A 14,187-nucleotide genomic window follows, 5' to 3' on the forward strand; every position below is an offset into this window, starting at 1 on the left:
TTCTCTGTGTAGCCTGCTGCTACAGGTAACTGCCAAAATGAAAGAAACACCAACATAAAGTGTCTTTATAGGGCATTGGGCCACCACAAGTCGCCAGAACAGCTTCAATGCGCCTTGGCATAGATTCTACAAGTGTCTGGAACTTCCTGTGTGGTAGCGCATGCTTTCAATATACTTTGTATCCCTCATTTACTCGCGCTTCTTTTATTTTGGCAGTTACATGTAGAACGGACGGAGAGGTATCACTCGAGTCTCAACAAAATTGAATCTAACGTTGTGGATAAAGTTAGGAATAACACAATTTAATGTGTACAACATGTGAAGACCTGCATCACTATACTTTTCTGTTTCTAAAAGTTTTTTTGGAGCCTTTGATCATGTTGTTTTCAGAGCCCCATAGTGCACAACAAGGATAAGGAAATTAATCATTGGCTGGGGGTAAGTTTCTCAAAAACAAGTGAAATCACATAAAAAGTGTCTGGACCCTTCTACAACACCATTTACATAACAAATAGAGGCTTGGTTGTAAAAAAGCAAAATACTCCTTTAAAGAAAAATTCATTCAAAAACTATTGTTTGGTATTTGTTTCATTAGTCCACTGTTGATAAAGTCCCAAAACGTAACGTTTTGCATGTCAGCAATCAAGTTTTCAAGACATAGAACTTTCAAAATACAGAAAGCTTCACAGTATTATGCGTTTTGCCCTAACCCTAACCATAACCCTTACCTAACCATACCAACTTTAATGAGGTACGGACGTCCCAAGGATTCCGGATAGCAAGGACCCTACTCGAACCTACAACAAGCATCCAGTGACTGCAAGTAACAAGTGGCAGACTAATAGGCCAGACCCTACTAACCTAACCCATTTGTCATTTCAGTTTAATAAACAAAACAAAAACGGATTAACTACAGATATCCCAATTCCCCCACTTATTTTGTCATTTTGTTTATATGAATGACACCAGACGTTTGAGCAATATTACGTTTATTGATTTGATATAAAACACACCAACAACATGATTGCAAATTAATGACTTAAACCATCCCTAAAAGCCAAATCACAACATTGATCCGACATGTTTTGTCCTGTCGTAGTCTGTATTAAACAAAGGAAAAACACCATACTGTATAGAAGACAGCCATTTCAAAGGTACATTTCCCCCCAGTTGAAAAGAAAAGCAGAGGCTGGATATTCAAACCATGCATTGTTTATATATGTCATTTAAAGGACACCCTGGCCAACAAAACTACACCAACAGAATGCAGATTTAGAAAGAGAATACCTCCACTTTAAATCTCTCCATAGACCTCTTTTTCTCTCTCAAATACAGAGATTACAGCAATTCCATAGCATTGAAAGACATCAATGAATTCAGCATTTTTACAATAGATAACTCTTAAATATACATATTTACAAAAAAACACAGGATAAAAAATAACACTCTCCTGAAATCCACCGTTTTACTTTAACTGTTTCACTGCGACCTACAACAATTCATGAATGACAACCCCAACACACAATTAGATCTGAAATTACATGGTGTCAATTTCCAACCAATAAGAGGGCTTGAGTGCAAAGAGAAAGGAGAAAATGAGTTTGATCATCCCACACATTTATATCCATGTGCATAAAGATTGATCTGATTGAAGAGTATATTTATCTGATCTCTGTGTATCTAGGTAACAAACCCTGAGATACAGTATAAATTGAGATGAAAGAGGTCTGAGACACTGAAGAGAAGCACAAAGTATTCAGAGGAATGTGTACTAAATTAAATCAGACTAGAATTGATCTCCACATGAGCTTTCTGGCTGGTAGATGGGGCTGGTTACTGTGTTTCGATGGGACCGATGGAGAGGTTTAAGAGGTTTTTAAAAGACATTCAGTGTGTGTGTGTGTATGCGCATGCGTGTGTGTTTGCGCCTACATGTATGTGGTGTGTGCTTTGAGCCTCCTCTCCAAGTGATGCATGGTGATCAGACTGACTATCTCTCTGCAAAGGCAGACCAAGACACAGTTAGTTGGTGACAGTGGTTGGCTTCAGGGTGATACCTGCAACTACCTGTGAAGAGGCGTTTACCACACCACCAAGTTATAGGAGGTCTGTGAACAGCACTCCTTTTACATAAGTTGTCTAGGGGACAAAATTGATGTTCATAGCCACCCCCTGAATGTAGATAGGTGTATACTACTCCTTTGGGTCCCCCTCTCATTCAGGCTGGGGGCTAGGGGTTGAGCCCCAGGAGAAGATGCTAGCCAGCCTGAAGCCTGAGTCCCTGCGATTGGGGTCGGGGAGGGTCAAGGTCTCTGGGGCTGACTTCTTCCTGGGCCGGTCCTTGGGCACGGAGAGGAACTCTGGAGGCTCCGTGGCGAGGGGGGTGGAGGGGGCGCTGGAGGGCCCGTTGCGGGCCACCGAGGCCAGGGGGTTCTCAGTGATGGAGATGGATGGGGGGAAGGGGCCGATCTTACGGTTGGTGGCCTCCTGGGTGGCCCGCTCGTACTCTCTCACCTCATCCATGGTCATTTCTTCAGGAGGGGAGAGAGAGGGAGATATTATAACCCCATGACATCTACTGTATGTCTTAACTGTATGTCTTAGCATTGTAGTGTAATAACAGAATTACATGATACAGTAAATACGTATCTGACTTCACCTGTTGGATTTAAAAGAGCTTACATTTCAAAGGCTCTGGGAGATGAATACAAGCAATACATGAAAAGGAGTTCCCTGCTCTGAACACAAATCTGAATTCATAATCGGTTGTGTGTGTTCCAGAGGGGAGACAGTAACACAGTCTTCATCCTTGCTCACAAGTGTCTGTGCTTGTGTGTGTGTGTATCTGTGTACGTGTGTGTGTGTGTGTGTGTTAAATCAAATTGTATTTGTCACATGCTTTGTAAACAACATGTGTAGACTAACAGTGAAATGCTAACAGTGACTTTCTTACTTGTGTGTGTGTGCTTTGGTGTGTGTGTGTGTGTGTGTGTGTGTGCGTGCGTTTGGGTCCGTGCACGTGTTCTGTACTGTTCCGGTAGGACAAACAAAGCAAGTTCAATGCAGTAAACGACAATGCATGAACGTTTGAGTGTGTTTGAATGGATGACATGAAATGAGTCCGAGAGGAAGAGGGAGATGAGTCACCAGCAGACATTAGAGAAACAGTGAAGGTAGAGTGAAGACATATGGCTGGCTGTCTCAAGGCTCTCTACCACGTCCAGTGAGTTTATGCTGTGGTTTGCTGTGGTTGTTGGACATTGCCAACTCTAATGTTGGTTTTGTCATGCATGTGTTTCTCGAAACTCCTGCACATCATCCCAAGTCATATCTGTGGAGAGGTTCCAGACCGCCACCGTGCCACCTGTTAGCTAGCTAGGGCACTTGGTGCAGGAGGTGCAAGGCCTTGTGGGAAGGGTCAGCAAGAGGTCGGGAGGTCACACAGCCATAAAGAGCTGGGGAAGTTGGCGTAGTCGGCGGGTAGTTAACCATTAGCGACAAACGCTTGATGGGCCAAAGCGGTGATAACATGGTCAAAGTAACCAAACGACAATTAGTTCAGGTGAAACTGCCCAATATTGTCTGCTTATACATTTAGAGTGCTGCTTTCCAGTCCAGAGCAGTGTTATGGGGAAGTGACTGTGCAATGAGAGAAAAACCAACAAATAGGGCCGGCAGGGTTTGTAACCAAAATAATTTTCCAATTGTTTCATTCTGAACAGAACCACTATTTTTTGGTTCCGCTCCAGTTTTCTGACCAGCATGATAAAGTTATGAACCCGTTCAAGCAAGTCCTGGTTATGAGCCCATAAATTAAGTCTAGTCCTGGAATAAAATTCACTTTCAATTGAGATTCTCAATTGAGAATGATTTAAATCAAAGACTTCACCTGGCTCAGGGAAACTGGCTCCTTTGTGATATAGCTTAAGTACTGGGAGGGTATGGATATGGGTTAAAGGTCCAATGCAGCCGTCTTTATCTCAATATCAAATAATTTTGGCCTAAAAGTATCTTACTGTAATTGTTTTCAATTAAAATGGTCAAAAATAAACAAAAATAGCTTCTTTGCAGGAGCAATTTCTCAAGCAAAAGTTTTGCTAGGACTGTCTGGGAGTGGTCTAAGTAAGGAGAACTGAAAACTAGCTGTAATTGGCAGAGAGTTTTGGAACTCTGTTTCTTATTGGTCTATTAACTAATTTACCACCTGGTGATATCACAAGGCAGGCCAAAACTCCATCCCACCTAAACAGGCTGACATTTCAGACAGCTCTTACACTAAAAGGGCATTATCATAATGTTCACAATTTCACAGTATTATTCCAACCTCATACACTCTTAGAAAGAAAGGTGGTATCTAGAACCTTAAAGGGTTCTTCGGCTGTCCCCATAGGAGAACCCTTTGAATAACCCTTTTTGGTTGCATGGTAGAACCCTTTTGGTTACAGGTAGAACCCTTTTGGGTTCCATGTAGAAGCCTTTCTACAGAGGGTACCTACCTAGAACCAAAAAGGGTTGTACCTGGAACCAAAAAGGGATATCTTATGGGGACAACTGAAGAACCCTTTTGGAACCCTTTTTTCTAAGTGTGTAGTGTGGAAATACACTGCTCAAAAAAATTAAGGGAACACTTAAACAACACAATGTAACTCCAAGTCAATCACACTTCTGTGAAATCAAACTGTCCACTTAGGAAGCAACACTGATTGACAATACATTTCACATGCTGTTGTGCAAATGGAATAGACAACAGGTGGAAATTATAGGCAATTAGCAAGACACCCCCAATAAAGGACTGGTTTTGCAGGTGGTGACCACAGACCACTTCTCAGTTCTTATGCTTCCTGGCTGATGTTTTGGTCACTTTTGAATGCTGGCGGTGCTTTCACTCTAGTGGTAGCATGAGACGGAGTCTACAACCCACACAAGTGGCTCAGGTAGTGCAGCTCATCCAGGATGGCACATCAATGCGAGCTGTGGCAAGAAGGTTTGCTGTGTCTGTCAGCGTAGTGTCCAGAGCATGGAGGCGCTACCAGGAGACAGGCCAGTACATCAGGAGACGTGGAGGAGGCCGTAGGAGGGCAACAACCCAGCAGCAGGACTGCTACCTCCGCCTTTGTGCAAGGAGGAGCACTGCCAGAGCCCTGCAAAATGACCTCCAGCAGGCCACAAATGTGCATGTGTCTGCTAAAACGGTCAGAAACAGACTCCATGAGGGTGGTATGAGGGCCCCATGTCCACAGGTGGGGGTTGTGCTTACAGCCCAACACCGTGCAGGACGTTTGGCATTTGCCAGAGAACACCAAGATTGGCAAATTCGCCACTGGCGCCCTGTGCTCTTTACAGATGAAAGCAGGTTCACACTGAGCACGTGACAGACGTGACAGAGTCTGGAGACACCGTGGAGAACGTTCTGCTGCCTGCAACATCCTCCAGCATGACCGGTTTGGCGGTGGGTCAGTCATGGTGTGGGGCGGCATTTCTTTGGGTGGCCGCACAGCCCTCCATGTGCTCGCCAGAGGTAGCCTGACTGCCATTAGGTACCGAGATGAGATCCTCAGACCCCTTGTGAGACCATATGCTGGTGCGGTTGGCCCTGGGTTCCTCCTAATGCAAGACAATGCTAGACCTCATGTGGCTGGAGTGTGTCAGCAGTTCCTGCAAGAGGAAGGCATTGATGCTATGGACTGGCCCGCCCGTTCCCCAGACCTGAATCCAATTGAGCACATCTGGGACATCATGTCTCGCTCCATCCACCAACGCCACGTTGCACCACAGACTGTCCAGGAGTTGGCGGATGCTTTAGTCCAGGTCTGGGAGGAGATCCCTCAGGAGACCATCCGCCACCTCATCAGGAGCATGCCCAGGCGTTGTAGGGAGGTCATACAGGCACGTGGAGGCCACACACACTACTGAGCCTCATTTTGACTTGTTTTAAGGACATTACATCAAAGTTGGATCAGCCTGTAGTGTGGTTTTCCACTTTAATTTTGAGGGTGACTCCAAATCTAGACCTCCATGGGTTGATATTTGATTTCCATTGATAATTTTTGTGGGATTTTGTTGTCAGCACATTCAACTATGTAAAGAAAAAAGTATTTCATACGATTATTTCATTCATTCAGATCTAGGATGTGTTATTTTAGTGTTCCCTTTATTTTTTTGAGCAGTGTATATATAAAACACAAGAAAATCATGTTTTTGACTGCACTGGGCCTTTAATGTGAAGTGGAGCAGCGCATTAGTGGGTGGACACAGGGTGGTTTGTTTTAGTGGTGGTTAATGGTAGAAGACACACTATAATATTATTAGACAAACCTTAGTAATGTAGGCTGTGGAAGACCACAATGCAAGGACGGAGGGAAGGACCACTGGTGTACAGCAGGGCCATGTTCATTTTGGGCACACAACGTTTGAAATCGTTTTGCAACAGAAAATAAAACTTGTTTTTCTTATTGGACAGGTAGTCCATCTCTGATTCCGTTTATTTTTTTCCATTTGGTGCTGCTAAATGAATATGACCCAGATGATATACAGCCCACAGGAGGTTGGAGGCACCTTCACTGGGGAGGACGGGCTTGTGGTAATGACTGGAGCAGAATTAGTGGAATGGTATCAAATACATCAAACACATGGTTTAATTTACTCCATTCCAGCCATTATTATGAGCTGTCCTCCCCTCAGTGGCCTCCACTGATACAGCCACTTTCACTGAATCTCCCACAGCTCTTGGAGGAAGGGGAAAATTTTTTATGGATATGTACCCACAAACAACGCAAGCTAGATTGACCTAAGGCTATAGTGCATCTACTGTGCTAGTTATGTACTGTATACTGGTTCATGTTGTATGTGAATAGGGGAAAGAGCAGGCTCTTGTGGTCTTAAATGTTCCTCTATTTTTAAAGTCAGGCTCAGTAAGTCCCAAATAAAATAGCTACTGACTCTCAGCATGCTCTCATGTTCTCTCATCCTATGACCCATACAGTACGGAGTCAAGTGCTCTCTGTATCTGTGTACAGATTCTCTGAATCATTCTGTTGCAGTGGAAACATCTCAAGTGGCACCTTCTCTGATGAAGGCCAGCGAGAAAGCGTATTGGTTGTGAGAAATGGGCTTTATAAATACAATTAATCTATTGTTATTATAAAGAATGTTTATGTTCCTTTTCCATGACAATCGTGATGCGTCAGCTTTTCAAAAACACTTACAAAGTTAAGTACATAATTCAAAATGTACGAAAGAGTGGTCTGGCCTATCAATTGTCTTAAAAAAAAAAAATACAGCTAAGAAATGTATCAACAGAATGAGAAGTGTAGTTTCAGTCAGATCTGCATTCAAATACTATTAGAAATGATTTGAAATAGTGTAGCTGTTTTTGATTGAGCTTGCCTGTTGCAATGGAACCAATAGAAAAGTATTGGAAGTACAAACCCCACCCACCTGGCCCTCCAGGCAGGTTAAAGCTTAAGGTATTTGAAAGATTTTAAATACTGTCGTATTTGAACTTAGGTCTTGTTGCAGTGTACCTTGTGTTTGACAAGCCTGGTCACACAGATCCATGTTATAAGCCTTTTGCTCATAGTGTTGAAACAGTGACGCAAATCAATGAAACAGTGAAGAAATGCTTAGACAAGAAATGCTCAGACTAAAAACATAATACAAAATAATGGTTATTAACACAAATCAATGCTTGTATTGATGGGTTACTGCTATTTTGAGAATGCTTTCAGGAAACAGACAAATGAACACAAACTCAAATATACAGATAGTAGATAGTAGCAGTGCTTGGTGTCGTGGCCTAGGTCCTACATTAGGCAGAGTGAAGATCATGGTCACATAGTAGTAGATAGTAGTTATGTGCCAGAGGCTGGTCTAGCAGGTAAAGGGGCCGCTGCAGCACATATACATCACCCCTCAGTGTGGGTAAGAATCCTGGCCTCAACACTACTCTGCATCTCCCTCCCTCTCTGTCTCCCTGCTCAATAAAATACAAATACTATGAAATATATATCTATAATATATATATATATATTAAAAAAAATTGTGTGTCAACTAACTGGGACAGAGACAAGAAGCAAACTCACCAATCCACTCATCCACCCAGGCAAAGGCTTGTCTGTGTCCTAGGAGCAGGACGTCACGAATAACCTGAGGATGGAGACAGGAGGAGAAGGAAGGTAAAGAGGGAGAGTGAGAAGGAAAGAAAGAAGTCAGGAAAGAAAGTTAGTAGACATACTGTAGTGAGAGGACAGGTGAGTCAGAGACGTTGAACTTTAAGAGTTGTTCTCTGTCTTCCTTCCACTCCTCCTCCAGTGAACGTTAGCCATGTGTGTCCCTGTATGAGTCATGGTGTGTGTGTGAGAGAGAGAGAGAGAGAGAGAGAGATAGTAATGGTTCTGCATTTGATGTCAGGGAGAGAAACCCTCAGGCAAGGAGAGGGACAGATCAGAGGGGGTACAGGGGTATAGGTATGGGTGGGGGGGCTATATTGAATTGAAGGGAGAGGAAATGGATGGCTGAGAAAGTTATATTGGTAGAGGGCAAGGAGTGAAGATCGCCAGTGTTGGTGGGTGTGTGTCTGCCTGTGCATCCCTGTATGTCTGTCTGTCTGTCTGCCTGCCTACCTGTGCATCCCTGTCTGTCTGTCTGTCTGTCTGTCTGTCTGTCTGTCTGTCTGTCTGTCTGTCTGTCTGTCTGCCTGCCTGCCTGCCTGTGCATCCCTGTCTGTCTGTCTGTCTGTCTGTCTGTCTGTCTACCTGCCTGCCTGTGCATCCCTGTCTGTCTGTCTGCCTGCCTGCCTGCCTGCCTGTGCATCCCTGTCTGTCTGTGTGTGTGTGTCTGTGTGTGTGTGTGTGTGTGTGTGTGTGTGTGTGTGTGTGTGTGTGTGTGTGTGTGTGTGTGTGTGTGGATACAGAAATGGTGGGTAGACATAACTGGACTGACCTTGTGTACAAACTGCTCCACCCGTGTCTGAAGACCCCACACCTCGAACTTGACTGTCACCAGTTTGTAGGAGCACATGATGGGTTCCTGGCTGTCGATCCATCCCTCCTGCAGCACACCTCGGTCTGTCTTCTCTGATTTAAAGTACCGCAAGTCCTACGGGAACCATGGAAACACAATATGGACAGTATTAAAGCTACAGTCTGGGATTGGTAGATCTATTTTTGGACTTCTTTTGATATACTGACATTGATTCTTGAAGAATTTAACTAAAAAATACCTCATGAGCTTAGTGCCACTGTCTTACCCCATCATTATGTATCTTTATAGGAATGCAATTCAATTCCTGACCCAATGAGTTTCGCAGTAAACATCCTCACAAGCATGAATGAACCATGTTTTCTTTGTCCAGCAGTCCAGCAGAATGGATGGTAGGTACCAGGTGGGTACAAGTCTCATGGAGAGCTCAGCCTGGAGCTGCCCGCTGAGGGGTTTCTCGTTACAAACAGTACCCATTACGCATTCATTAATCACGCTTCCCTGGCAACTCATTATACTCTAATGGTCATTAGCAAGGAAGGTTGGGATGGTGAGAAGGGATGCGTTTCACACACACACACATACGCACACACAAACACGCACGCAGGCACACTCACACGCTGTGCACAGGAGGATAAACTTGTGGAGGCACTTTGCAGATTGTAGAAGAGACGCGTCATAAAGTTTGGTTAGGTTGGGCCAAAGGGGGGGATAGAAGCTATTTGATGTGCACAGTGTGCCTTTCATGTGTTTCTTGATCATGTGACCTTACCAGGAGAGAACTCTGTGCCCTTGTTATGGAATGAGGACTAGATGGTATACAGCTACGAACAGAATTGACTTTATGTAGCAGGTTAGGAGAACTTACGCAGCAGGATAGGATAATGAACCTAGCAGGTTAGGAGAACTTACGCAGCAGGATAGGATAATGAACCTAGCAGGTTAGGAGAACTTACGCAGCAGGATAGGATAATAACCTAGCAGGTTAGGAGAATTTACGCAGCAGGTTAGGATAATAACCTAGCAGGTTAGGAGAATTTAAGCAGCAGGTTAGGATAATAACCTTGCAGGTTAGGAGAGCTTACGCAGCAGTATAGGATAATTAACCTAGCAGGTTAGGATAATTTACATAGCAGGTTAGGATAATTATGCAGCAGGTTAGGATAATTAACCTAGCAGGTTAGGAGAACTTACGCAGAAGGTTAAGATAATAACCTAGCAGGTTAGGAGAATTTACGCAGAAGGTTAGGATAATTATGCAGCAGGTTAGGATAATTAACCTAGCAGGTTAGGAGAACTTACGCAGCAGGTTAGGATAATTAACATAGCAGGTTAGGAGCATTAGGTTAAGGTTAGGACAATGGTTAGGTTTAAGGTTAGTTGAAATGCTACAATTCTCCCCGAAACGACCCAAAGATTCAGATTTTGACGATTTATGCGTCACTTTTGTCCGTAGCTGCATACCGTCTAGCCACAACCTTGTTATGGCCTAGAACCTAGAGTATTTGTTTATGTGGGCAGGAAAAACTTCTGACTATTTCTGTGAAGATGTGTGCTTTGAGCACATTACTGAGTTATATATCATTGTTCTGTGATAATGTGAAATAGGTCTGAATTAGGGTTGCAAAATTCCAGTAACTTTCCCAAAATTCCCAGGTTTTCCATAAATCCTGGTTGAAATAATCCAATTTTTAGTTGTTTATTCCCTCCTGATTCCAGGAATATTCCAACTGGGATTTCTGGAAAATCTGAGAATTTGGGGAAATGTACCAGAATGTTGCAGCCCTAGCTTAATGTAATAGTATGACCATCTGTCAAATTCATCACATTTGAACAATGCCAGGTAAAACGTTGCTGCAGTTTTCAACATATAAGACTGAGTCTGTGCTCTCTTGAACACAGCAGGTATCAGAGATCTAAAAATGGCTCAGTTCAAATCAAATATACTTAAATAGGCTTGTTGGTACCACCCTGTATATATAGCCTCCCTACTGTTATTTTATTTTACTTCTGCTCTTTTTTTCTCAACACTTTTTTTGTTGTTGTTTTATTTTTACTTTTTTTGTTAAAAATAAATGCACTGTTGGTTAAGGGCTGTAAGTAAGCATTTCACTGTAATGTCTGCACCTGTTGTATTCGGCGCATGTGACCAATACAATTTGATTTGATTTGATTTGACATTATGTTGTATATCAGGAAAAAGCATGTTGTGGCTATTCTTAGCACAAGGGCATCAAATCCCGTCCTCCGGTCAAACATAAAAGACAGACCCATTGCTGTCCCCCTGACTCTAATAACAGACATGGAAGGGTTCTACCTGGAACCAAAATGGTTCTACCTGGAACCAAAAAAGGGTTCTTCAAAGAGTTATCCTATGGGGACAGCCAAATAACCCTTTTAGGTTCTAGATAGAAAGTTTTTTCTAAGATTGTATTCTCTTAGATATTTATCACCCTCTTACACTAACACGCCCCTCCCATACTCCATCTGATAACATACCATATTAAAAGGGCCCTGAGTTTTTCTGACTATGGCTAGTCAATCATCAATCACACTGCTCTCACCATAGGGTTTGATTAGATTAACTCTTTAACACACTGCAATTACAATAAAGCTCAATAGCTTTCCGGTGATACGGACAGGTTGCTAGCACCCAGAGTTGTTCCTAATCAGGTCACATGGTCAGGTAAAACTCAGGGCCTTAGCTATCGTCATCCCCTTACAGGTTTATTAAACTATGGGTCGGGACCCAAAGTGGGCCCTGGACATTTGAGAATAGGGTTGCAGTTATGAGAATACATCCATCCCCTCCTCCCCTTGCTCCTTCCAAAATGTACACTTCCACACTTTCTTGCATGGTTTTAACAATGGTGGAAACTCACGCCAGTCAATGCTTACACCAGTCATATGGTTTTAAATCCATGATGGTGAGTGTACAAGTGCACACTTGTACACAGAATTGTTACTGTCAATATCCACTGCTGCTGAAACAGTGATTTGGGATTCCTAACCCTTGATCCCTAACCTTTGACCTCCTCACCTCAGACTCCTTGTAGTAGCGCTCTGGGATCTCGTCATAGGCGATATCCACGAAGCACACCTCTATCTCCTCCTCCCCTTTGGGCTCGCTGTCAAAGATCTGAGGGATAGAGAAAAAGAGACGGGCACGTGTGAGGTCATTTTAGAGAGAGAAAAAGAGAGAGTGAGAGTGAGAGTGAGAGAGAGAGAGAGAGAGAGAGAGAGAGAGAGAGAGAGAGAGAGAGAGAGAGATAATCAACTGTTCTCCAAGTATAAGATGCAGGGACCACCATGATGAGGATGTTGTATTTATTTCAGCAGCATCTTATCTATGTAGATATCAGTGATCTTAGGAATGAACGGTCATTCCCACAGCAGCCACTAGGTGGAGCTCTGATGTTTGGGTAAGGTGAGCGAGCGAGCATTGCATAACACTGATCGGCCAGAGCTGACAATCATTTAATCACAATGTTTGAAGTGGGAAAGCCAGGCTTTTAACGGTTATGAGTGCTTTACTCCTTTCCCCATTAAAATCATTAGACCTCGTAAGGTGACGGGTGCTTTTTAGCTCATTTAGCAGGAAGAAAGAAAGGAAGGAAAGGAAAGGAAAGGAAAGGAAAGGAAAGGAAAGGAAAGGAAAGGAAAGGAAAGGAAAGGAAAGGAAAGGAAAGGAAAGGAAAGGAAAGGAAAGGAAAGGAAAGAAAAGAAAAGAAAAGAAAAGAAAAGAAAAGAAAAGAAAAGAAAAGAAAAGAAAAGAAAAGAAAAGAAAAGAAAAGAAAAGAAAAGAAAAGAAAAGAAAAGAAAAGGAAAGAAAGGAGACAGAGTTGGTGCAGTTATAATCTCCTTCAAAAAGTTGAATAATCAGCTCAAAAATCCATCCATTACTGACATCAATGTATTCATCTACCAACCTTTGCATGATATAAGTAGACCGGGAGGATGAAACACTGATCTGAGTAATGATGTCTTTGAGAGTAGAGGAAGTAAAGCCTAGGGAAATTGGGGCATTGATGGGATGACTTTAAAATTCATCAAATACATACTTTAGTCTCAGGAATTAAGTCAGGGTCGTGTTCATTTAGGGATTACCTGGAAATGTCCAATAAGAAACGTTTATTTTGTTTTCTATAGCAAAACGTTTTAAAACAGTTTTCATTATGTCCTAATGAACACAACCCAGGACAGACCTAGGATAATTTATATTATATGACATAATGTAAATGTTGTGGAATGGTAATGTGAATATGTCCCCCACCAGGAAATGAGGTTTAGTGGTGAGAGGAACAAGAAGCAACAGTCCCTGTTTAAAGGACTGTATCAGACATGCAGACAGACCCACACAATATCACCCGATATCTTATTTCCTTTCTATGTTGCTGTTTTTCTTTATTCCCTTAAATCTCTCTCTCTCTCTCTCTCTCTCTCTCTCTCTCTCTCTCTCTCTCTCTCTCTCTCTCTCTCTCTCTCTCTCTCTCTCTCTCTCTCTCTCTCTCTCTCTCTCTCTCTCTCTCTCTCTCTCTCTCTCTCTCTCTCTCTCTCTCTCTCTCTCTCTCTCTCTCTCTCTCTCTCTCTCTCTCTCTCTCTCTCTCTCTCTCTCTCTCTCTCTCTCTCTCTCTCTCTCTCTCTCTCTCTCTCTCGAATATCAGTCCTTCATACTGTACGGAATTAAAATGTGTAGTCAAGGAGCTGTAGGCAATCATCCCTTTCTCCCTGACATACCAACTTTCACAAAAAGAAGATGCAACAGCTGAAAGTAGTGCACTACATAGGGAATAGATTGTCATTTGAGATGCAGATATGTAACAGAGTAAACCCTTAGTGTACAATACAGCTCATTTTAGCAGTCTGCCTGTCCGTCCATTTCATTAACTATGGATGTCCTTGACATGTCCTTCACACCAGAAGAAGGGGAATTAGTCATGAGTAAACCTATTGTGTAACATGATGCAATGTGCATCCGACAGCAAGCCCAACAAAGATGATAGATTATTGACTTGGTAACTCTCCTAACACAGATGTATACAATATAAAAGCAAAGGGATGAAATTAAAAAAGATAATTGAAAGGGAGGATGTATTGCTAGAGATGTAGAGAGATGGGAATGGTTGGGAAAAGACTCTTAAGTAGAGATGATCAACCACCATGCACACACACTGCCTTTACCCCATAGTTATCCATGTGCATAAATCC

The 14,187-nt window shown here is 42.8% G+C and overlaps 1 protein-coding gene across 1 annotated transcript in view; it reads right to left on the reverse strand.

The window, feature by feature from the left end:
* Positions 1 to 972: 972 nt before the first annotated feature.
* The window catches only part of LOC121568798 (cytoplasmic phosphatidylinositol transfer protein 1), a 96,301-nt gene continuing 83,086 nt past the window's right edge, over positions 973 to 14,187 (reverse strand). The window contains exons 6-9 of the mRNA XM_041879232.1: positions 12,020 to 12,118; positions 8,941 to 9,096; positions 8,082 to 8,145; positions 973 to 2,531 (exon numbers count right to left, since the gene is read on the reverse strand). Coding sequence (XP_041735166.1) covers positions 2,215 to 2,531; positions 8,082 to 8,145; positions 8,941 to 9,096; positions 12,020 to 12,118 — 636 coding nt within the window. The 3' untranslated portion in view covers positions 973 to 2,214. The remainder of the gene's footprint in view (positions 2,532 to 8,081; positions 8,146 to 8,940; positions 9,097 to 12,019; positions 12,119 to 14,187) is intronic.

The sequence above is a fragment of the Coregonus clupeaformis genome, chromosome 7 (assembly GCF_020615455.1).
Source record: "Coregonus clupeaformis isolate EN_2021a chromosome 7, ASM2061545v1, whole genome shotgun sequence".
Classification (NCBI taxonomy): Eukaryota; Metazoa; Chordata; class Actinopteri; order Salmoniformes; family Salmonidae; genus Coregonus; species Coregonus clupeaformis.